This window comes from Gracilinanus agilis, chromosome 4 (assembly GCF_016433145.1).
Source record: "Gracilinanus agilis isolate LMUSP501 chromosome 4, AgileGrace, whole genome shotgun sequence".
NCBI classification, from domain to species: Eukaryota; Metazoa; Chordata; class Mammalia; order Didelphimorphia; family Didelphidae; genus Gracilinanus; species Gracilinanus agilis.
In genome coordinates this window covers 110,657,142-110,682,726 of record NC_058133.1, presented here as the reverse complement: position 1 = coordinate 110,682,726, position 25,585 = coordinate 110,657,142, and the positions used below count along the sequence as shown (strand labels likewise).

Sequence of the window (25,585 nt, the reverse complement as noted above, 5' to 3'; positions counted from 1 at the left end):
CATTGTCAAGGAGGAATCAAAAAGGGGTGGCCAAGAGCTGTACTCATACCAGCCTTTCCCAATATTCACTGTTTCCCTCCTGGCAAGGGCACAAGTATAAAGGTTACCATGAGGAGAAGACTGAGCAAAGGTTCCTCTTCCCTGCTTCCTCCAAATGTCATACACTCTAACTAGAGTATGAGGTCTTTAGGACTATTAGACTCAAGGAGGAGGCTTTAGGACACTGAGGTATATGAGATATTAGGAGTGGCAATGGAATTGGGGGAGAGAAGAGGGTAGCAAATCTTTTTTTTTTAACCCTTCTCTTCCATCTTAAAATCAATATTATACATTGGTTTCAAGGAGGAAGAGCAGTAAGGACTAGGCAATGAGGGTTAAGTGATTTGCCCAAGGTCACACATTTAGGAAGTGTGTTGGGGCCAAATTTGAACCCAAGTCCTCCCATCTCTAGACCTGTCTCTCAATCCACTGAACCACCTAGCTGTGCCCATAGCAAGTCCTTCTTAAATTTGTCTCCTCATCTTTTCCAGGCCCTCTTTGTGGGTTAGTTGTCTTCCCCCAACAGAATGTAAACTTTTTGAGGGCAGAAACTATCTTGGCTATTTTTGTATGCTTACTACTTGGCAGAATGCATGAAAAATAGTACGTATTTAAATAAGTACCCTACCTGCATACCCATTGGTCTATCAAATCTTCATCCAAAAGATAGATAATCTTACATAACTTAATGGTTTGTGGGGGGTGCCTCCTAGAGGCAGGATGAATAGCAGACTTTATCAAGATTCTTTGATAATAGCCCTGGGCATTTACATTTTTTAATTGATCTGACTTCTTCCATTTTAGACTACAAACAATATCCCATTTTTATTTTTAAGATTCTCTAGGGGTCTCCTCCATCCTGAGCTGAGGCCCACTTCCTTCCAATTCCATCCAGACTATAATTCCAAAGATGGAACTGTTGATGGGGTGGTGTTTTGGTTTCACTAAGCCTGAACTCTAATTCTTGAGGGATTCCATGTGCACTGATGCCAAAGAGAAATTTGTTATGGATAGGAAGAAAAAGCTGGTTAGAAAGTTTTCTTTTGGGGCATCTTCTATTTGGGGGGAAGAGGAATAGCAAGTTTGCTGCCCAAGAAAGGGGATCTTAAATATGAGCCAGCCTTATTTCTTGCTATAGTCTAATGCCCTTTCCCCCCTTCTCCCATTCCCTGTTGAAGCTTGACTTACTCTGGCTTATTGCTACTCATATTCTCTAGTTCCCCCAGCCCAATGTAATCTCCCTAAACCTTTAATACAGTAAGTAGGCTAGTAGGACAAAGAGATCACATAAGAAAGCAAAGAAAATGAGCTTTAAAAGGCCTTTGGGGCTTCCCAGATTTTCACAATGTATTGAACTTGGGGTCAGAGAACCTGAATTCAGATCCTGGCCCTGACACTTATTGCCTGGATGACTTTGGAGAAATCACTTAGCCTCTCTGAGCCTCAATTTCCTCATCTGTAAAATGGGAGTGTTGGATCAGATGATGCCTAAAGTCCCTTTCAACTGTAGACCTATAAATCTATGAGTTATGACTCCTCCCAACCCACCCCTCAAAAAAGGAAAATCCCACAGACCTTCTGTCTTCATGTACCTGATCCCAGGTCTTTACCAGCTCAGAGGACAAGCTGATTAGACTAGTTTGGGTCTCCACGATATTTTGGGAACATCTGGAAAGGACCTCATTAATCTAGAGAGCAGAAAGAAAAGGATTTGTGTCACTTAAAAGAGCAAAAGCTCACCAGAGATGCCCACCAGGAGGCAGAGGCATGGATAAATGGACTTCCCAAAATCATTCCAAGTCAAGAGTTTGCTTTCCCCCTCTCTCCCATACCACAGTCCAGTTGCACTCACAGTCTGCAGCTTAGATCTCAGCTCTCCTGCCTCCTTCAGCTCTGGCACCTCTGACTCCCCTGTCATGGAAGTGAACCTGGGGGGGGGGGGAAGAATATATTCTCCAGGTGTATCTTAAATTCTCTCCCTCTGGGTCACATGGGTGTGAAAGTTATACCCATCTACAACTGGCTAGAAGATCATGGGGCTGGTGTTTTGGAGTGAGGAGCAGAGTTTAGATATTCCTGTTGAGGGAGTCTTGATCAAGGATTCTAGATTACCTAAATTCCTTCAACCTTGTTCATTCACTAGATGAAATTATAGGTTCCAATATGCAGGTAATAGAGACCAGACACAGATAAGATCCAATCATTTACTCCTTTTACAAGCTATGAATTGGCTAACCTAGCTGAGGACACGGAGCACAGGAAAGTAACTGCACAAACAGCATCCTAACCTTCACTCTCTTTTTGCCTCCTCCTTTCCTCTCAGTCCTAAGAGGCAACTCATCAAGTGGGAAGAACACTTTAAAGCCTTACTAGCTGTGTGACCAGAAACATGCCCTTTAACCTTTTAGTCTCAGTTTTGTCATACATAAATTGGGGTTGGCAAACATTATACAACCTACCTCACAAGCATGTTGAGAAGAAAGAGCTTTATAGAGAGGCATTTAGGTAGTGAAGTAGATAGTTCAAATCTGATTTCAGATACTTCCTAGTTGTGTGACCCTGGACAAGTCACTTAACCACAAATGCTTAGCCTTTACCGTTCTTCTGCCCTGGAATTGATACTTACTATCCATTCTACCATAGAAGGTAAGGTGTTTTTTTTAAGTACTATAAAAAGGGGAGTTATTTAAGGTAAGGCTAGAAATCTACAGAAGCTAGTATTAGTCTCTCTTACTCCCAAGCAACTTAATGATAGATAGTTCAACAAGCTGTCAAGAATAAGGTAGAATAAGAAAGATCTACCAATTATGACTCAGGAAGCAAGGGAGGGTCCAAAAAGGGATTCTGGAAGGGTGGTGGGGGGGGGAGAAGCACTGACAGAAGAGGAAGGTGATCAGCAAAAAGATGAGAAGAGCGTGTATAATTAGGATTTGCTTCTCAGAACTCTAAATCCCAGCTTCCCAGGTTCCGCCTCACATTATGTGCTAGTGTAGGGAGGATATAAGTTTTGTGTAGCTCCACTCCTTGCTCTCTTTCCCTGATCACCACTGGGAAAGCTTTTCTTTACTCAGGTTTTTACTTTTGTTCTTTTTGTTTCTTTTACTTCAAGTGATTATTAATAAATCTTATAAATTAAAATACTTGGAGTTATTGGTTATTAATTTTAACCTATAAGAAGGGGATCTCCCTATGGTCTATGACAGTGATGGGCAAACTTTTTTTTTAAAACCCTTACCTTCTTTCTTGGAGTCAATACTGTGTATTGGTTCCAAGGCAGAAGAGTGGTAAGGATAGGCAATGGGGGTCAAGTGACTTGCCCAGGGTCACACAGCTGGGAAGTGTCTGAGGCCAGATTTGAACTTAGGACCGCCTGGCTCTCAATCCACTGAGCTACCCAGCTGCCCCCATGGGCACACTTTTGAAAGAGGAGGCCAAAGGAAAGGAAATGCTCATCTGTCAGTCTGTTTCTAAGGCAACTCTTTCGAAGTTTCATTGTATTGTATCCTTCTCATTCTATTAATCAGATTAGGAATAATGTGTAGCCCAGCCAAATAGAACATTTCAAGCCCCACCCCACTCCGCATCTGGTCCTCTGGCTGTAGTTTGCCCATCACTGGTCTATGAGATCAAACATGAAGTCCTCTATTTAGCAAAGTCTCTCATAATCTGGCCTCTTTCAATCTTCCCAGTCTTCTAGACTCTGCAATCTGGTACAACTGGCTTCCTGGGCATTCCTCACATAGGACCCTCTGAGATCTCTCCATCTCTTGACTCCCGGTATTTTTACTGGCTGCCATCAGAATGCCCTCCCTCTTTGTCTCCATCTCCTGGCTTTCTTCAAGTCTTAGCTTAACCCCATCTACTACAAAAAGTCCTTTCAGATCCTGCTTTATCCTAGTGCCTTCCCTCTTTTAACCAGCACCAATTCATCCTGTACATGGGCTGTCTGTGCACAGGTCTCCCTCCTTAGACCCTGAGCTTCTGGAAAGCAGAGGCTGTTTTTGCCTTTTAAATTGGTATTGTCAGCACTTTGCACTCTTCCTGGCACATAGTAGGTGCTTAATCAGTACTTGTCTTTTTGACTTGAAACAGCCAGAGGGAAGGGGAGAAGGGGACAAGCCTGAAACCTCAAAACACAGAGAAGCCTTTGTTCCTCACCTGGATGCCTTTGGGCATTGGCTTTTCCCAAAATTCAAAGCCAGTTCATTAAAATATCTCAAATTTCCCTGTGGGCAAAGCTGGTGGTTTCCGAAGTGGGAAGGAAAGTACAAAGGACTGAATACTTTCCAGACCAAATGGAGTCTTGTAATGCATTGGAGGGTACTCCGCAGATTGAGTAGCCAATGCTTTTATTATGCAGATGAGGAAACTCAGAGTAGTTTAAACCAGAACAGTTATTCACCAGAGAGGTACTTAACCAGAGAGGATGAATAATTTGTTCAGGGTCACACAGCAAATGAGCAGTATAAACCAGGTAGAAAACTTAAAGCCTTGATCCCATTTGCCTCACAACAAACTGATTTTCTGGTGGATGGTACTTTAAGGGATCCTCAGAAAAGGGTGGCTCTGGAGTCAGGCCTCCCAGTGGCAGTGACCTCATTTCTTCCAGGCCCTCCCTTTCTTCTTTTACCCCCCACAGTAATGTTTATTCTTCCAAAGCCCCAGAAGAGAGGGATGTTGGGCAGCAGTGAGTCAACCCCCTTACAAAGGAAACTCCCGACTCCTCCCTGGGGGTAAGAGGAAGAGTGGGGATCCCTAAACATGCCAGGCTGTCTACATGTCTCTCATTGATGGAAAAGGTTGGGGCTGCTGACAGTCTGGAGGAGACTGGGCACCCTGCCTAGCGGAGAGGCTAAGGCCTAAAGGTGAACCCTGACAAAATGTAATGTTCTGGGGGGCAGCTAGCTCAGTGGATTGAGAGACAGACTTAGAGATGGGAGGTCTTAGGTTCAATTTTGGCCTCAGATTACTTCCTAGCTGTGTGACCCTGGGCAAGTCACTTAACCCCCATTGCCTAGCCCAGGGGTCAGCAACCTTTTTGGCCGTGAGAGGCATAAATGCCACATTTTTTTAAAATGTAATTTCGTGAGAGCCGTACAGTGCTCACAGTGCAGCTCCTGTAACAGCACCTGAAAAAAGCTGACTTTATGGCTCCTTCAGAAAGAGCCATATCTGGCCCTCAAAAGAGCCAGATATGGCTCGATAGCCATATGTTGCTGACCCCTGACCTAGTCCTTACCTCTCTTCTGCCTTAGAACCAATACACAGTATTGATTCTAAGACAGAAGGTAAGGGTTTTAAAAAAAAGTGTAATGCATTGGTGTGAAGCCTGAAGCTGGGAGGACTTGGGTTCAAATCTGACCTTCCTAGTTGTCTAACCCTGGGCGAGTCATAACCCCCATTGCTTAGCCCTTGTGGCAACTCTGTCTTAGAATTAATTCTGAGACAGGATAAGGGTTTAAGAAGAAAAAAAGTGATGCACTGGGGGAATGATATAGCCTGGAGGTATTTGAAGAATCCTCAAGTAGAGATCTCCCAGGATTCTCCTGCTTGTTTCATCTTTTACCTCATTCTCCCTTCTCTCAGCAACTTCCTCTCTCTGCTCTCTGAGCAGCCTGAGATTTAAGCACGAGCTACAGGGTTAAGAAACCATGGGCAGGGGGAGGGGGGGCATCAAGAAGGGAAGAGGGGGGAAGGGCCCTTTAGATTAGTCAGAAGACCCCAGAGGAAGAAGGTCAAGGAAACTGGAGACCATCCTAAGATGACAGGATCTTAGATCCAGAGCTGGAATGGATTTCGGGTCATTTAGTTCATATCTTGCATTTTACAGCTGAAGAGCCTGAAGCTTGAGGTGACTTATCCAAGGTCACACAAGCATCAGAGATTAGTCTGGAATCTGTATCCTTGTATCCTCTAAGTTCAGGCCCATCCATCTTTCCACTACTCCATTTTACTTGTGTGTGTGTGTGTGTGTGTGTGTGTGTGTGTGTGTGTGTGTCCCAGACAACCCCCCACCCCATCCCCACCCTGGCTTAGTGAAGAAGCCTGAGCAATGCCACTAAGTTCAAACTTCCTGTGGACAGAAGACTTTTCTTGTGACACAACAGGGAGGTAGGCAGAGCTGGGAAGCCAGCCAGGAAGGGCGAGGAGCCCCACCTACAGCTTTCCCAGAGGACTAGCAGGGTTCACTCATCAAAAGGGTGTTGGGTTGAAGAGGAAGCCAGGCTTTCCAGACATTGCCACCAGGGTCTACGCCCTATTCCTAAAGCAGCAAGGAAACAGCTAAACCCTAAAGGGCTGCTGGGAAAATGAGGGCATGGACGCAGGAAGGAGTCACAGAGAACCAAGGATGTCAGGATGGGGTTTTCTTTTTTTTTTTTAACCCTTACTTTCCAGCTTAGACTCAGCACTGTGTATTAGCTCCAAGGCAGAAGTGCAGTAAGGGCTAGGCAATGGGGGTTAAGTGACTTGTCCAGGATCACACAGTGAGGAAGTGTCTGAGGCCACATTTGAAACCAGGACCTTCCATGTCTAGCTGACTCTGGACTCCACTGAGTTACCTAGTTGTCTCTTGTAAATATATATTTTTAAACGGTTACCCTCTGTTTTAGAATTAATACTGTGTATTGGTTCCAGGACAGAAAAGTGGTAAGCATTAGGCAGTGGGGTTACAGGGCTTGCCTAGGTTCATCCAGCTAATAAGTATCTAAGGTCAGATTTGAACCCAGGTCCTCCTGACTCCCAGCTTGATTCTCAGTCCACTAAACCGCCTCTTTGTCCTCTCAGGATGAGGTTTTCAAAGGGATTTTCCTTGCCTTCATAGTGCAGACACTTACCGGTCAGGGCCCAGACTGGGGCTCAGGAACAAGAGGGCTGTCCGGGTGGTCTCCAGGGTCCGGCCACATGTGGCCTTGAGCACCTCCCTGTAGAAGATCCAAGCCCCGTCCCACCACACCAGTGGAGGTGAGAGCCTCCTCCACGGGCCAGCACTCGGAGCTCAGGGCCTCAAGGCTTCAGGGACTAGGAAGCCACCTGATTCTATGAGGCATCTCTAGGGGATGGTTTGGGTTAGGGTGAGGCTATCAGGTCGAGGATAGGGATCACAGAGAGGGACTGTGAGGGGACAAGAAGGGAGGGTGGGGTCGGGGGAATGAAAACTCCAGGAATTAGGTAAAGAGCTTTTCCGTTCCGGAGGGTCTGGGGTGAGTGCCCAGAGGAAAGGGAAGGGGCTGGTGGTCTAATTTCTGTCATTCCTGCTCAGCTAAGATGATGGGCCCCTGTCCCATCTGGTCCCTTCTCCCCTTCCCCAGCTCAGCCTCACCCCCAGGTACCTACACCACCCAATGCAGCCCCCGAAGCATCATTTCCTGACCGTCCTGCAGTGCCCGGGAGATCCTCAGCACTTGGTGCCCCATGCTCAGCACACCCTGTGACACAGACAGGTGGGCTCAGGGCCCACCCTTCCCTCCCACCCTGCCCCCTGCTCGGACCACCCAGCACCCCTCGGCCCTCACCTTGGCTGTGTTGTAATCAGCTTGCAGGTCCACCTTGGGCACAAATTTGGGGACGTCCAGGGATGCTGGGGATGCAGATTACGTCTTAAGGGCTGGGCCATAGCCGCTGAGTAGCCCTACCTTCTGGCATTCCTTTTCACCTTCTACTCCCATTCACTTTCCCATCAGCCTCTGTCAGATTCTCTCTCTCTCACTCACACACACACACACACACACACACACACACACACACACTCACACACAGACACACAGACAGACTCAAACACACACACAAAGAAACAGATACACATAGATACACACACATACAGCTATGCAGACATACAGACACACAGACATACAGAAATACACACACACACACACACACACAGAGGCACAGACACACAAACACACATAGAGGCACAGACAGACAGACAGATACACGAACATAGACAGACACACAGACAGACTCAAACACACACACAAAGAAACAGACACACACAGATACACACACATACAGCTATGCAGACATACAGACACACAGACATACATTAATACACACACACATACACACACACCGGCACAGACACACAAACACACATAGAGGCACAGACAGACAAACAGACAGATACAAGAACATAGACAGACAGACAGACAGACAGACACACACACACACACACACACACACACACACACGGGCACACGCCCCTGTCCCCTAGTCTACCTTCCCCAGCCCCTCTAAGTCCCATCATTCATCCCGGGTCTTCTCTGCCCCCTTCCCCTGCCCCTCAGGCAGCCTTTCTTCCATTCAAAGGAATCTTGTCTCATTTGCGTTCTGGGAGTGCCCTCTGGTGGTCATTCTGGAGAAGCGCACACTTCCTGTCCCGGGTCCCCTCTTCCAGGAGCGGAGGAGAGGTAGGTGAGCCCCAGAAGGCCAGCTGAGCTGCTACAATCCCTCGTAGCCTCCAGGCACCCCAAAAAGGGTCGAGGCAGAAGCTGCCAGACAAAGGCCGAGTCGGGAGCATCCCCATGCCTTCTGCAGACTCACGGGGGAAAGAACCAGCCGGTGCCTTGCCTTCTAGCCTCCCTGCCTTCTCTGGGAGACAAGGGCACAGCTCAGGTTTCCTCACAGCCAGAGGCTACTCACGGTTTCTGAACGCCAGCCCGGTGGGGTTGTCGCTGTCCTCACTGAGCAGGGTCAAAGGGCTGTCCTCAGTTGTGTGGGCAAGGCATTGGGCGGGGAGGTCGGGCTCCAGGACACAGGGGTGACCCTCAAAGAGATATTCCTGGTGGCTGGGCTCCACGCTGGTCTGCTTATACACAGCCTCCAAGAATATCCCTATCCTAGACATAGGAGGGACGGGGCACAATTTAGAGCCTTGGGGTTTCCACAGCACTCTCCTTATGTAAGCCCCATGAGGCAGCTAAGACAGGAGTGAATATTCCTTTACAAAGAGGAGGAATCAGGGCATCTGGGTGGCACAGTGGCTAGAACGCTAGGTCTGGAGTTGGGAGGACCTGGGTTCAAACCCCTGTTTGTCCAGTCCTTGCCTTTCTGTCTTAGAGTTACTACTAAGACAAAAAGTAAAGGGTTAAAAAAAAATACAAATACAAAAAGGATGAATCAGAAGCTCAGAAAAATTAAATGATCAGTTTATCTTGGTTTCAATTTCCTTATCTATAATTTTACAATCTCTCTTTTTTTTAATTTTTAAATTTTAAACCCTTAACTTCTGTGTATTGGCTCCTAGGCAGGAGAGTGGTAAGGGTAGGCAATAGGAGTCAAGTGACTTGCCCAAGGTCCCACAACTGGGAAGTGTCAGAGGTCGGATTTGAACCTAGGACCTCCCGTCTCTAGACCTGACTTTCAATCCACTGAGCTACCCAGCTGCCTCCAATTACACAATCTCTTAAGTCTTTTTTCAGCTTTAAAGCCTAATATCCTGGCTATTCTGAAACCCAACTCAGGGGCCTAGCTATCATCATAGACAAGCATTTATCAAGCACCTACCATGTGCTAGACATTGTGCAGAGCACTGAGGTTTCAAAAAAGGCAAATGTTTGAACAAAGCATGGTCTGTGAATATAATGAGACACTCTTGTGCCATAAAAATCATCACTTTAGACTCTGGGATTCCTGAGAGCAGAAAAGCCCAGGCCTTTCCCCCATGCCTTTCTTTGAATCCCAAATACTTAGCACAGCACCTGGCACATAAGAGGGGTTTAGTAAATGTTAGTTGACAGACGGATGAAAAGGATGAGGTCAGAGAACTCTAGCAAGATTTGTATGAACTGATACAGAATAAAGTGAGCAGAAGCAGGAGGATAATTTATATGAGAATATTGAAAAAACAAACAACTTTGAGACTTCATAACTGTGATCAATGAGAGCAGCCAGGTGGCTCAATAGATAAAGAACCAGACCTGGAGTCAGGAAGACTTGGGTTGAAACTGGCTTCAGACACTTCCTAGCTATGTGACCCTGGGCAAGTCACTTAGCCCCAACTGCCTAACCCTTACTGCTCTTCTGCCTTGGAACTTTGATCCAAACAAAGGCTAACCACTCTTCTGGAGGTCTAGAAACATGAAGCTTGCTAGCTCCACCTTGACAGGGAGGGAAGCAATTCAAAATTCAGAATAAGATACTCATTTTTGGATATGACCAATGTGCACATTGTTTGGTTTGACTATATATTTGTTACAAGGATTTTCTTTTTCTTTTTCCTTTTCCGAAGGGTGAGAAGGCAGAGGAAATAAATGCTTAATTTAAAAATACAGGAGATGTGGGTAATAATTAGCCTTCCTCTCTTTCCCCAAAAAGAATGCATTCCCTTTCAATCCCCAAACTTCTCTTAACCTTCCTCTGGCACTGAGCCTCTCATTCCTCCTCTCTCCCACCATCTCTCCCTCCAGGGAGAGAGATGGGTCTCTCTCTTATTGCCAGAAGAGAAGGAGAGACCCTTCCCACCCTCTTCTACACAGGAGGTGTGCCCTTACTTACGTGTTGTGGGCATGAATGTAGACATGGTGCAGGACAGCTTGAGGCAGAGAAAACACATGAACCACAATCCTATGAAGGATGTCGCTGGTCTCAGCAAAGAACTGGTCGAAGCCCCAACATTTCTCTTGGTCCACCTCCAGGATACTGGCCAAGATAGGTACCAGCTGGGCCTGCAGCCCCCTGTCCCAGTTAGAGACATGAACTGTCAATGGCCAAGCTCCGAGCATGCTCCATCTTAGCTCTGTGTGCTATCATCCATGCAAGATAGAAGACGTATTATTAAGAGCTTTTGGCCTGCTGGCTTCCCTGGCTTGCCATGTGACTCAGTTTACACCCTACTTTGGCAGGAGGCCTCTCCTGGACCCTTTTTATTCCTCCCTCTACCTCCCACCCCCAGCCACTACTACAATCCTTTCCAATGCCTTCCCTGTGGAGATCAACTTCCATCTACTCTGTATATATCGTGTATGTACCCAGTTATGTTATATGTCATCTCTCCTATTAGATTATGAGCTCCTTGAGGGCAGGGAATGCTTTGTGCCTTTCTTCTTGTATCTCTTCTGCCATTTGTGTCTAAACTTCTTGAAAGGGGAAGTTTGGTGATATAATGATTAGGACACCAGGTCTAGAGTAAAGAAAACCTGAGCTCAAATCCAACCTGACCTACTAACTGTGTAACTCTGGACAAGTCATTTAATAGCTATTTGCCTCATTTTCCTCATATGTAAAATGGAGATGATAATAGCATCTACTTTCTAGAGTTGTTGTGAGGATCAAATGAGATATTTGTAAAGCACTTAGCATAGTGACAAATGACAAATGCTTTGTAAATGTTAATATTAGGTCTGGAGGACTTGTACAAAAATATTTATAGCTGCACTCTTTGTGGTGGCAAAAAAATTGGAAAATGAGGGGATGCCCTTCAATTGGGGAATGGCTGAACAAATTGTGGCGTCTGCTGGTGATGGAATTGTGCTGAAAGGAATAATGAACTGGAGGAATTCCATGTGAACTGGAACAACCTCCAGGAATTGATGCAGAGTGAAAGGAGCAGAACCAGGAGAACATTGTACACAGAGACTGATACACTGTGGTAAAATTGAATGTAATGGACTTCTCTGCTACCAGCAATGCAATGACCTAGAACAACTTGGAAGGACTTATGAGAAAGAATGCTATCCATGTCCAGAGAAAGAACTGTGGGAGGAGAAACACAGAAGAAAAACAACTGCTTGATCACATGGTTCAATGGGGACATGATTGGGGATGTAGACTCTAAACCAGTGATTCCCAAAGTGGGCACTCCCGCCCCCTGGTGGGTGCTGCAGCGATCCAGGGAAGTGGTGATGGCCACAGGTGCATTTATCTTTCCTATTAATTGCTATTAAAATGAAAAAAAAATTAGTTTCCAGGGGGCTAAGTAATATTTTTTCTGGAAAGGGGGAGGTAGAACAAAAAAGTTTGGGAACCACTGCTCTAAACGATCACCCTAGTGCAAATATTAACAACATGGAAATAGGTCTTGATCAATGACACATGTAAAACCCAGTGGAATTGCATGTTGGCTATGGGAAGGGGGTGGGAGGAGGGAAGAGAAAGAACATGAATCATGGAAAAATGTTCTTAATTAATCAATAAAAAAATTATTAGACTTGGGGATGGGATATCCTGGGCTCGAATCTGGCCTCAGATACATCTTAACTGTGTAACCCTGGACAAGTCACTTAACCCCACTGCCTAGCCCTTACCATTCTTTGCCTTAGAAACCAAAATTTAGTATCAATTGTAAGACAAAAAGTAAAGGGTTTTTGTTTTAATGTTAATATTGTTATAACAGGAGTCTTTGTCTCTTTGCTCTTTTTCCTTAAACTCTTAAATTTTTTGTATCCTCAGTGCTGTTGTTAACACAGTGTCTGGCACAGAGTAGGCACTTAATAAATGTTTGCTGATTCACAAAGCCCTGTGAGGTAAGTAGTACAAGTATTAACATCCCCATTTTACAGATGTGGAAACAAGTGATTTACCCAACATCAAACAACTAGAAATGTGAAGCCAAGGAGCCAGAAATTTCAATCTAGGTTTCTTCCAAGTCTATAGCCAGAACTATTTCTATTACAGCATAGAGTTGCCCTTGTGAGGTTGGATGGAGGGAAGGACTCAGCATTGAAGTGGCTGAGGAAATGAGAAGTTAAGGGATATGAATGAGCTTATAAAGTCTATCATGTACCCAGTCAGGACTAGAACCAAAACCAGGATGCAGAAGTGTTAGCTCCCAGCTGGAATGCATAGCTCAGACCCAGGGCTCAGCCTTCCTTAATCCCAGGATCACTACTTACAGGGACAATCTGCAGGTGATAGGCAACTTGTAACTCCACTCTAGGGGCCCATTTTCTCGTTTTTGGGTGCCTGCAATGGCCCCAGTTGGTTTCTCTGTAGTGATCCTGAACCTGGAAAGAAGGAGAACCTGTGGTCAGGAGAAACACCCAAGTTTTTGTGCCTTTGAAGAATACAGAAAATGTACACGCAGAAAATGTGAGTTAGAGAAACTACTACTACAGATAGATAGATAGATAGATAGATAGATAGATAGATAGATAGATAGATAGATAGATAGATAGAGGGATAGATAGAGGGATAGATAGAGGGATGGATACATGGATAGGGGGATAGATGGAGGGATAGATGGATGCATAGATAGATAGATAGATAGATAGATAGATAGATAGATGAGAGAGGGGGTAGATGCATCATTGGATGGATAGAAAGAGAGAGAGAGAGAGAGAGAGAGAGAGAGAGAGAGAGAGAAAGAGAGAGAGAGAGGCAGGTAGGTAGATAGATAAAATATTTCATTTTACCCTTACAACAGCCCTAGGAGTTGGATGCTATTATTATCCCATTTTATAAATGAGATAATGGAGGCACATATAGCTTAAGTGCCTTGCTCAGGGTCACAAAGCTATTAAGTATATGAGGCCAGATTGAAGTTGGGTCTTCCCAATTCCTGGCCCAGTGCTCTAACCACTGTATGACCTAGTTGGCAAATAATAGGGATGGGAACTCCAAGAGGCCAGGTATTGTTACAGTTTTGTCTATGTTTCTCCAGCCTGCCTAAGCATAGTGTCTGGAACATAAAGGGAGCTAAAGTCATGCTTATTAATTAAGGGATTGGGAAGTTAAGACATTTGCCTAAAGTCACAAAGCTACTCAGTAGTGCTGGCAAACAGGGGGCAAACAAGTCCTGGCCCTTCAGCTGAGTATAGCACTCTGCCTCAGCTTCACCTTTCTGATCTCTTCTGACAAGCTCCCTCAGCTGTCCTCAGTCTCTCTCAACCACACCCTGTCTTTGTTTCTGCTTCCTAATATTGTCCCTATTTACAATGTCCTCTCCTTTTCCCTCAGTCCCAAGGACTCGCTCTCTGGCCATTCCAGCCCTGACAGTTGGGCCCACATAATTTTAGTCCTGAATTCTACTTGGTTTAAATTGTTCTGATGATTCTACAAGGACCTCAAAACAAAGGGCTAAAAACTCCCTGCAGGGAGGATTCTCGCCTCATTCTTTCCCTTGTAATTTACAGTGTTCTGCTTGAGGCCAAGGACTTCATCCCTGACCACATCCTTTGAATGCCCAGTGCCAATTTGGTGTCCAGTCCTTTGAGAATGCTGGTTGAATTCTGCTGTAGATACTCAACAAATACCTGTTATAGGGAGGTCTGGGGCACATACTTGGGAGTTCCTCAGCAGAAAAGAAAGACAGGGTGAGAAGGATTAGACAGAGGAGGGAGGTGGTGAGAAAGGGGAGACAATATTACTATTTCCTACAGGATTACTGGTTATGGGAAAGGGCTGGGGACGAACCCCTGGGATAGAAGAGATAAGAACTAGCTTCTGTGCTGGAAAAAGCCTCCAACTCTATTCAAAGGACCCAGGTTCAAAGCTCACTGCCACTTGTTATCTGTGTGATCTAGGCAAGTCATTTAACTTCTCTTGGTCTCAATCTCCTCATCTGTAAAACGAAGGAGTTGGGCTCTTTGGCTTTTTGGTTCTAGGTCTATGAGCCCTTCCCACTTCTACCAGGGCATGCTGCTGCCAGTCTTTCCTTGCCTCCCTCATCCCTAGCATACATTATCTCCTTGTTGCGTCGAGGTCCACCGAAAGGAACAAAGGGAAGGCTGCCCGTGGCTGCATGATACAGGGTCACCCCAATGCTCCACAGATCCACTGTCACCCCAAATGCTTTCTGCTGAGGCTTCCGGAGCACTGCCCGTTCATAGACATCTGGGTGCTGTGGAAGAAACAACCAGAGAAAGACCATTGTTGGCAGATGGGGTGGGAGGGTGTCTATTATTTGGGGTGGGGGGAGGTGGCACATGTTCTTTGTACCTACTGCCTCCATGCCTCATTCTGATTCTTCAGTCTAAAACACAACTAATCTGCAATCTTTCCAACTCACTGTCTCATCTTGAGAGTGGAATTGGCCCGAAATCACAGTGTCTGACACAACATGACAGAGTGGACGATGCATTAGACTTGGAGTCAGAAAGAGCTGAGTTCAAATCCTGATTCAGCCTTTTAACTAAGCTATGGGGTCTGGGCAAGTCTTTTCTCTGCCTCAGTCTGTTCATTTTGCATAATGAAGGAATTGAAACTGATAATCTCTTCTGGCTCTAAATCTATGATACTATGACATAGAAATTGTGATACAGCAGTTCTGTCTTTAGACTGTGACCTTTGGCAAGTCATAAACTCTCTGGGCCTTAGTTTCCTCCTCTGTAAATGGATCTTTCATCTCTAAATCCTTCCATTCTACAAGATGAGAAAATCTCACACTACAATGCCCAGTTCAGGACTCTTTGTCTGCTCTGAGAATGGTCCTGAACTTCCCCAACTTCCCTTTCCTGGCTGCAGGCCTCTAAAGAAGTTGGTTCCAAAGGCAGGAGGAGTCACACAAAACCGGGTCTATATAGGTCCGAGGATAAAGAACCAAAGACCCCCCCCCCACCAGACTGGGAGAAGTGGAGGGAAGACACTGGATAATCAATCCCCCCTAGTTGGCCTACCATTATTAATATATTACCATATATTACCATATATCAACTATATAATATATGTTACTAATATATTAATATAATAGTGTAGATATATATTATAATTCTATACTAATACCATAGTATATGATACATAATATAATATATACTAATACTATAATATAATATGATGCATAATATAATCTATACTAAAACCATAGTATAATATGATACATAGCATAATCTATGCTAATACCATAGTATGATACATAATATAATCTATATTAATACCATAGTATAATATGATATATAGCATAATCTATACTAATACCATAGTATGATAAATAGTATAATCCATACTACAACCACAGTATAATATGATACATAGTATAATCTATACTAATACCATAGTATGATATATAATATAATCTATACTACAACCATAGTATAATATGATATATAGCATAATCTATACTAATACCATAGTATATAATAAGATACATAATATAATCTATACTAATACCATAGTATATAATATGATACATAGTATAATCTATACTAATACCATAGTATGATATATAATATAATCTATACTGATACCATAGTATATAATAGGATACATAGTATAATCTATACTAATACCATAGTATGATATATAATATAATCTATACTAATACCATAGTATATAATAGGATACATAATATAATCTATACTAATACCATAGTATATAATATGATACATAGTATAATCTATACTAATACCATAGTATGATACATAATATAATCTATACTAATACCATAGTATATAATAGGATACATAATATAATCTATACTAATACCATAGTATAATATATATCACAATATATGTTATATAGTACAACATACTAATACTAACTAGTATACTCATAATACTAATAATAGTAATACTAGTATAACACTAATATATTAGTAGGTCAGAAGCAGGGGGATGGACTGCATAATATCCTACCAAGTTCTTGGGAAATCCCAAGGAAGGGGCTGTAAAGAAGACTTCTAACTCGGAGCATTCAAGACACCCAACTTACCAAGTATTCCTCTGTCCCATAAACAGAGACAAACTTTTCATCGTCCTCTAGCTCCCGGGCTGCCCCAAAATCTGTCAGCTTATAGATGCTCTGCCCGTCCTCTCCCAAAAGCCTCATGATGTTCCCAGGCTTAATGTCCCTGTGTACAATGCCATTCTCTCGGAGGTGGTTCATGCCAGCCACTGAAAACAAAGGGGAATACCTGTCTTTGTGGGAAGGATCAAAGATAACATATATATGCAAAATATCTTACAAATCTGAAAGAACTATATAAATGCTAGCTATTATTATTATTAAATAGCAGAACCAAGATTTGAACTCAGATCTTTGGACTCCAAATCCATCACTTTTTCTACGCTGCCTGACAAGTTCCATTGGTGAAGAGAAAGTGGAAAAAGGCTTTGAGCTCAGGACTCAACCCAGCCACCCACTCACCAAACCCCAATAATTCCTCCTGGGAACTCACCCACACAGCGTAGTACCACGAGGAACTCAGCCTCTGACAGCCCAAATGCATTCTCAGGGCTCTCCAGCACACTGAGCAGACTGCCACTGGAACAGTATTCCATCACCAGCACCTTCTGCTTATTGCTGCCCTGGGGAAAAGGATGCCCAGAAAGGCCTAAACTCAGAGCTGCTTGGGATTGGGAGAAGCCGGTGACTCCCGGCCCCTCCCTTATAAACTCTGATCTTTGCTGAAGTCTATATTTATGACTTGTTCCTCTCCAGGAAGGCCACTCACCCACTACTTCCCCAAACCTTCTTTCTTATTACCATCAGGCTGACCAGTGCTCTATTTCTACCCTCTACCCATATCTGGTTCTCCACCCAAAGGGGATACTCCCATCCACCCCAGAGGACCCTTTCCCATTGTACTGGAACCCTCCCTACTCCATTCTTTTTTTTAAACCCTTACCTTCCGTCTTGGAGTCAATACTGTGTATTGGCTCCAAGGCAGAAGAGTGGTAAGGGTAGGCAATGGGGGTCAAGTGACTTGCCCAGGGTCACACAGCTAGGAATTATCTAAGGCCAGATTTGAACCTAGGACCTCCCATCTCTAGGCCTGGCTCTCAATCCACTGGGCCACCCAGCTGCCCCCAAATCCCTGAGATTTCAAAAGACATAAATGAGACAATCTCTGCCCTTGAGGATCTTACCTTTTATGGGAGAGCTGTGTCCATTAGTAATTCTATGCACAATAAATACAAGGGAATTTTCAGGGGAGGAGGTGCCTGCAGCTCAAGTGGATGGTCAGGAAAAGCATAGCAGAGAAGATAGCACTTGAGCTGATGTTTGGAAATTGGGAGATTCTAGAAGTGGCAGTGCTGAGGGCATGGATGCAGGCATAAAGGAGAGTCAGTGCAAAGGGGCAGAAGTGGGAGATGCGGTGCCATATGTGAAGAAGATTAAGCAGACCAGCCTGAATATGCAGCACAATAAGACTAGAGATATAGGTTATAAAGGGTTTAAAAGGCAAATTTGGCTAAAATGTAAGACATAAGACTGGAGAGGTAGGCTGGCACCAGGTCATAAAGGATTTAAAATGCCAGACACAGGGCAATAGGGAGCCACTGATGTTTATTGAATAGAAGAGTGACTTGGTTAGATCTTTGGGGAAATTGCTTTGGCTGTGATGTGGAGGATAGACTAGAGAGTGGGAGGGCTTTGACTAATTTACTGAACATACCGTCTCCTCCACAGCGAACAGCTTGACAATGTTTTGATGTTTCAGCTTCCTCAGGACCTCAAACTCCCTCACTTGTACTTCTCTGGGGCGTAGGTAGCTGGCATTGTTGAAGACTTTCACAGCAACCAGCTCTCCAGATTTCTGCCGGGGATGAGGAAAGTGGCAGGGAAGAATGTACTGAGTCCCTCCTCAGCCCTGGGGAGCAACCATCCCCACTACCTTCCATCCAATCTGAACCATCCCAAGAGACCAGAATGAGTGTACTATAGTACTACAGTGGAGTCAGGAAGACCTGGGTTCAAATCTGGCCTTGGATATTTCTTAGCTGTGTGACTCTGGGCAAGTCACTTAATCCCATTTTGAATAGCCTTTGTCCTTCTGTCCTAGAGTTGTTACTAGGACAGAAAGTAAGGATTTTTAAAAAAGAGAGATCAGGGAAGGACAGTCAGGCTCATTAGAGAATTCCCAAACTTCCCTGGGAAATGAGGTGTCCCAGCTCTAGGAATGGGACAGCTAGATAGTGCAGGGGATAGAGCACCAGACCTGGAGTTTGGAGGTCCTAGGTTCAAATCTGGCCTTAGATACTTCCTCACTGTGTGACCCTGGGCAAGTACTTAACCCCAGTTGCCTAGACTTTACAGTACTTCTGCCTTAGAATCATTAGCTAGTATTGATTCTAAGACAGAAGGTAAGGGTTTAAAAACAAACAAACAAGTCTACTCCTACGTATTTTTCCTTTGGAATGTCAACTGTATTATGGGATGATAGATTTCAAATTGGAAGGGGACTTAGAAGCCCTGTAGAAATCAACCCCTTTATTTTACAGATGAGGAAAGTGAGGCCCAGAGCAGTTAAGTGACTTGCCTAGAGTCTCACAGCTAGTGTCTGAGGTGCAGTTTAAAACCCAGGATTTTTCTCACTCCAAGGTCAGTGTTCTAGCAACGACTGCCGCCATTCTCTTCCAGACAGCATCTCCCACTTAGATAACTGAAATTGTTTCTTCTCTGGACTTCCATGAACTTTTAATTTTTTCAGCATATTGTTGAAACTATTTTTCCTCATGTGTTTGTTCTTACACATCATTCCCTACCTCAAGAATCTGTAATTGTTCTTCATTGCATAGTAACTGCAAATTTATGTCATTATGCTGAGTATTTTCACCATGACAAGTCCATGAGGTAGGCAGTATTCGTATTATCATCTACATTTTTACAGATGAGAAAGTCAAGTGACTTGCCCACAGTCATATTGCACAGAACTGGGTCTTAATCTCAAGACTTTTTTTTTCTTTTGCAGGGTAGGAGGGTTATATGTAGATTTATTGGGCTTTATTAGGTTAGTTGGGTTTTTTAAGGGAGTTTACCCAAGAGACCAATCATCCTTGGTGGCAGGAGGACTAAAGAATGGTGGATCCCCGTACCAATCCCAGGCCAGGTCAGATATTATATAGAAACAAAACAAAAGCAGTATTAGGTCTGCCCAGGGTCACATAAAAGTTTTTCCATGGGATAATTAGAGCTTCTTTTTCTGTTTACATTTGCTCAAGGTAGTTTACCTGCTCTGTGGAGTTGCCCTGCTCTTGCTCTGGCTTCCACTGTACACTACTATGTATAGAATATTCTTAAAAAAAATTTTTTTTATTTTTACAACCTTACCTTCCATCTTAGAATATATACTTTGTATTGGTTCCAAGGCAGAAGAGCAGTAAGGCCTGGGCAAAGGGAGCCAAGTGACTTGCCCAGGGTCACACAGCTAGGGGGTGTCTGAGATCAGATTTAAACCCAGAACCTCCCATCTCTAAGCCTGTCTCTCAATCTACTGAGTCACCTAGCTGCCCCCTATACTCAGGACTTCTGATGGAGACCGGTGCTCTTCTCACTATCAGCCTACTTTTGTCTAGAGCCATGTTGGCAAACCTATGGTACATGTGCCAGAGTGTGCCAGAGAGGGATGCTCCTCTCCTGCTCTCCAATGTGCCCGAGGACATTTCTCACATGACCTGCTCCTCTGCCCAGCAGCCCAATGGGAACACTTCCTCTGTCGCCCACCTGGGGTAAGGCAGGGGGCTCACATGGGATGTGAGAGTTGCAGTTTGGGCATTTGGTCTCTATGAGGTTCGCCATCACCAGTCTAGGGGATAAAGTCCAAATCTCTGCATTTTTTAATCAGTCAACATTTATTAAGTGCCAACAGGTACTTACTATGTGCCAGACACTGTGCTAAGTGACAACTCTTGGTCCCTCTGACGGACAGAACCTTGGTCCAGATGGGCCAAAGGATCATAGATTTAGAGCTTAGAAGGGCTACTCAGTTTATCTAGCCCAGTTTCTTTATTTTATAGCTGAGAAGGCTAAGGCCCAGGGAGGTCAAGTAGTTCACTCAAAGTCACACAGGCAAATCTGGGACTTAAATACCAGTCCTTCAACTCCAAATTCATCATTCTTCCCACTGTTTCTCCTCTATATGAAGATTTTAATTTTTTTAACTCTTAATTTATTTCTTAGTAACGACTCTTAAGCCAGAAGGGTAAGGGTTAGATAAATAGGGTTAAAAGTGGCTTGCCCAGGATCACACAGTTAGGAAATATCTGAGGCCAGATTTGAACTTGGGTCTTCCCAACCTCAGGACAGGTACTCCATCCATTGTGCTACCTAGCTGCTCTTGAAAATTCTAATATTTTTCTTTTTTTTTCCTTTTCTTCTTTCTTTTCTTTTCTCTTCTTTTCTTTTTCTTTTCTTCCCTTTCCTTTCCTTTCCTTTCCTTTCCTTTCCTTTCCTTTCCTTTCCTTTCCTTTCCTTTTCTTTTCCTAAATCCTTACCTTTCATCTTAGAATCAATACTGTGTATTGGTCCTAAAACAGAAGAGAGGTAAGGGCTAGACAATGGGGTTAAGTGACTGGCTCAGGGTCACACAGCTAGGAAGTATCTGAGGCTAGATTTGAATCCAGGGCCTCTCATTTCTGTATATACAGAGTCACCCAGCTGCCTCTGAAAATTCTGTTTTTCACAAAGGTCTAATAGGCACACATTCCTCAGCACTCAATCTGCCAGCCCACCATTCATGTCTCTACCTTGTTTCGAGCTCTGTACACGCTGGCAGTAGCCCCTTGGCCCAGGAGATCATCCGTGTGCCAAAGGTAATTGGCCGTACTTTGCATCTCCAACTTCCGAAGCAGTCCAGCCCCTTTCTGCCCAGGAGAAGAGAAAGGCCAGAGACCATGGAAAGATATGAAGCAAAGCTGTGGGCGCCCCTTCACTAATCTGAGAATCTTTTTTCCCCAAGACTATCCGGTAGAGCCAACGGGGTTGGTAGTTTCCATCTTTTAGAGGGGAAGATAGGAAGTTTATGCACAGAGAGATTGTGACTTCCTGAGGGTCACCCAGCCCAGTACAGAGAGGGCAGGCATTTGAGCCCGCCTCTCTAAATTCTGTGCATCTCCCGGACACCATGCACTTGTCTCCTACTAGGATCTCTCACCAAATGGACCATTTTTTCAGAGAGAAACTTCTTGCCTCCGCATCAGTGGTGTCTGAATTTGGGATCATACCAGGAAGCAGAAACAATGCTAGGGGAAGGTCCCCAGTGTCAGGCAGCCTAAACCACAGCACCAAAAATCTCCAAAATTTCAACACAAGCCTGGAGCCCCTCCCCACTGGCTCATCAGAGGAACCCACCACTTCCTGCTTCAGCAAACCACTGCCTCTGGGGCAGTGTTTGACACATGACATCCAGGGGAGTAGGGAATAGCAGGAGATGTGATATCCCTTGGGAGCCTCAATCCCAATCTTGGCATCCATCACTAATTCCCTGAGGTCTCTTTCTTCCCAAGTCATTACTTTCCGGAAGTCTTTCTGGAAAGCCCAAGGAAAAGTCAAGAGCAAATCCTATCGGTGTAACAAGATTAAGAAGAGTCTCTAGGTTCAATGGGGGAGGTGATGGAGAGGTCTTATATATATTTCCCAAAATACCTTGTCTTGAATTTGCTCCCCTCTAAGAGAAGGAATACCCCAAGGACTTTAATTCAACGCTGATGGTGGTCTGCAATGAGAAAAGGGCTGAGAATCATCGATCTTAGAGCTGGAAGGGGCTTCTCTCTGCCTTTCGAGTTTTCTTCCCATTTTCTAGAGATGCATTTGAGGGCCAAAGAGGCTTCCAAATTGCTAAACAACGTATTAGGTCCCTAATACCTAACATGATGGAGTTGGTCAGATCTCTTCCAACAAGACTGGATAGAAATCATTGAGGAAGCACTGGTAGCCGGGGAGGTGGGAAGTGAGGAATTCTTGAAAGACTGGAGGGGAGCTCTGAGGGAGGAAAGATGGAGTTAAACTCTGCCTACCGCCAGTGAAGAAGACCCCAACAACAAGGACAGATAATAACGGGAGCCTTCTAAGTCACTGAGAATATCTAAGGGAACCTCAGACAAGGCATCAGAGCTCCTGTGCTCCGTTTTCTCCTGACCGGGTTAGATTTAAATTAAAGGGGGCAGTTAGGTGGCCCAGTGGGTAGAGCACCAGGTCTGGAATGGGGAGGATCTGGGCTCAAATCTGGCCTCACTTCCTAGCTGTGCGGCCCTGGGCAAGTCATTTAACCCTGTTTTCCTAGCCTCTGCTTGTCCTTCTGTCTTAGAGTTGTTACAAAGGCAAAAAAAAAAAAAAAGTAAAGGTTAAAAAAATGAAATTAAGATCAGAAATTCCATGAGAGCGGGGATTTTAATGTCTCAATCTTTTAAGACTAAAGAATAAATCCTAAATTATTTATGCAGTAATATTGACAAAAGACTTGCTATCTGCTTCAGTAAGGTGAAAAAAGATTGGGATTTTCTTGGAGTGGTTTGCCATTTCCTTTTCTGGCTCATTTTACAGATGAAGAAACTGAGATAAACAAGTGACTTGCCCAGGGTCACACAGCTATTAAGGGTAGAAACTCATCTGGAAGATGAATCGCCAGGCCTGTCCACCTACATAGCTACCCCTCATAATTAATACCTGTGCTTTTTATTTCTCAAATCTGAAGGCAAAAATTAATGGATTCAATGAGCCCTGCAGGATGCCCTATGTACAAGGTCTTGCCTTAGGGCTGGGGATGCAGAGACAAAGAAACTGTCCTTGCCCTCAGAAGGCTTAGTCTATTCTGGGGTGGGGAGTGGTGGAAGTGGCCTAGGAATGCAACATTTATACAGATCAATAAATGCAAAATAATTTAAGGAAGTCTTTTTTAAAATTATTTTTATAACCCTTAAAAAATCCTTACTTTCTGTCTTAAAACTGGTATCAACTCCAAGACAGAAGAGAGTGGGGGTTAAGTGACTTGCCCAGGGCCATGCAGCATCTGAAACCATATTTGAACCCAGGACCTCCTAGCTCTAGGCTTGACTTTCTATCTACTGAGCCGCCTAGCTGTCCCCTGAAGTCAAGTTAACAAGCATTTAGCACCTTCTGTGTGCCTAAGCACTAAGGAAGAGGGAACTAGAGCAAAATGAAGCCTCACTTACCAGACACACTCAGCGCAGCCTTGAAATCTTAGTATTCCGGGCAAGGCTGGAGGTTAGGCTTTTGGTCCTGGGGAAGCTCAGAAGCTGCAACACTCCTGAAAGAAGCCAGAGGAGAGCCACCACCTCACTGCCACCTGGCCAGTTGCTGCAAGAGGCTGAAGCCTACTCATCCTTCCTCAAAGGCCGCCTGCCTCAGCTCTTTAACCCTTTCCTGTTTCTCATGCTCCCCACAGGCTGGGGCCCTCGGGGCTAGGCGGGGAGGGGGGGGTTTCCAAGCCCATGACTCCCCAGAAACTCAAAGCTATTGCCTTTACTGGCGGATACAGGCCACAGACCCAGCATCCACCTGGGATCTATGAAGATTCTAGAAACCAGACTGGCAAAGAGAAGGTGGAAGGGGTAGAAACCAAGAGACCGAGCTCCTGGGGAGTCTGGGGACACCCGAGGGAGGGCAGAAACAGCCACAAGGAAGCTCTGTGGACTTATCTCCACCATCTTTTCCTGGGCCCCCACTGATCCCTTCCCAGGGCCCCCACTGGACAAAAATAGGATCCTAGAATATCAGGGCTGCAGGAGATCTTCTGGATCAAATTCAACCCTTCGTTGTGCATAAAGGGGAAACTGAGGGCTCTCTCCTAAGCCCCTTGAGCACACAGAGCCACCATCAGTCAAGGTGGGTGGCCACAAGGGAAATGCATCTGGAGACAGGGGAGGCATTGGCCCAGGCACCAGACATCCTGTGCCAGGGCTGCCCCTGGTGCCCCAGCTCCAGCCGAGGACCACTGGCTTGGGAAGATGGTCCAGATTCTCTCCCTTGAGGCATCCAACGGCCCCCTCTTGGTCCCTCCCATCCATCCACCCAAACCAACACTGCCCCAAAACCTCTCCCCTCCCAAGCCCTGATCTGGCTGTGATGCCAGGGTTCTCCCCAGAAGAGGACGTGCCACCAGCGAGGGTCCCAGGCTCACCTGAAGCCCCTGGCACCAGTGAGGAGGGCCAGGCTAGGCCAGGCAGATTCGAGTGGAGAGGGCAGGAGCTGGAGAAGCGTCTTCCCCCCTGCCCTGCCTTAGCACCCAGCCCAGCTCAGCTCAGCACCCTGGCTCTCCTCATTCTCCAGGACTGTACTTCCTGATTTCTTTCTCTCTTCCTTTCTTAAAGAGACAGGGCCCTCGCTCAGAGGCTGTTCCCCAGCCTCCCCTGAAAGGGAAAGGGAGGAGATGGAGCCAGGTCTGAGCCTGCACAGGCATCTGGGAAGGCCTGCTTGGCCTCGGGTCCCCGACGCGGGAGGTCTCAGAGGCTCTGTGCTCCCTGGAGGCAAGGAAGCCCGAGCTCAGCCTAGCTGAGGTGCTTGGGCAGCTTTGGCAACTTAACTGAGGCCAATGAAATCAGAAGCTGCCTTCAGCAGGCAGATTTCCCAGATCACCTCAGCTCACCTCAGTCTGCCGCTGCCAGGGACACCCAGGAACCCAAAGTGTTTGCTCAGGGTCAGCCCTGAGGGGCTTCCTCTCCCTCCTCTCCCTGATTCTCCCTGAAGGCCTTGGGAGACAGCGATGGAGGAAGAGTCAGATTTTCCTTTTTGTTGATGGGAAACTGAAACCTAGCCAGTTGTGCAATGTTGTGCAATGACTGCTGGGAATCAAACCCAGGTGTCCCAGCTCCCCATCCAGGAGCCCAATGGCAGGCTCCTGCCAGCCCTCCAATTGGGGCTGGGTGAGAAGAAGACCGTTGTCATTGTAAGGAGCTGTGTGCGACTCTCATGAATCTGCTGCCTTTGGATCCTGCTGCCC

General features: G+C 45.3%; 1 protein-coding gene across 1 annotated transcript in view; it reads right to left on the bottom strand.

Annotated features, from left to right (window-relative positions):
* IKBKE (inhibitor of nuclear factor kappa B kinase subunit epsilon) overlaps positions 1–21,568 on the bottom strand; it is a 36,342-nt gene extending 14,774 nt beyond the window's left edge. Inside the window, exons 1-13 of the mRNA XM_044672510.1 lie at positions 21,375–21,568; positions 18,305–18,445; positions 17,084–17,213; positions 16,618–16,799; positions 14,652–14,812; positions 12,867–12,977; positions 10,531–10,710; positions 8,677–8,873; positions 7,554–7,618; positions 7,375–7,466; positions 6,876–6,962; positions 1,892–1,967; positions 1,615–1,727 (exon numbers count right to left, since the gene is read on the bottom strand). Of these exons, the coding sequence (XP_044528445.1) occupies positions 1,615–1,727; positions 1,892–1,967; positions 6,876–6,962; positions 7,375–7,466; positions 7,554–7,618; positions 8,677–8,873; positions 10,531–10,710; positions 12,867–12,977; positions 14,652–14,812; positions 16,618–16,799; positions 17,084–17,213; positions 18,305–18,445; positions 21,375–21,461 (1,622 nt within the window). The 5' untranslated portion in view covers positions 21,462–21,568. The remainder of the gene's footprint in view (positions 1–1,614; positions 1,728–1,891; positions 1,968–6,875; positions 6,963–7,374; positions 7,467–7,553; positions 7,619–8,676; positions 8,874–10,530; positions 10,711–12,866; positions 12,978–14,651; positions 14,813–16,617; positions 16,800–17,083; positions 17,214–18,304; positions 18,446–21,374) is intronic.
* Positions 21,569–25,585: the final 4,017 nt, after the last annotated feature.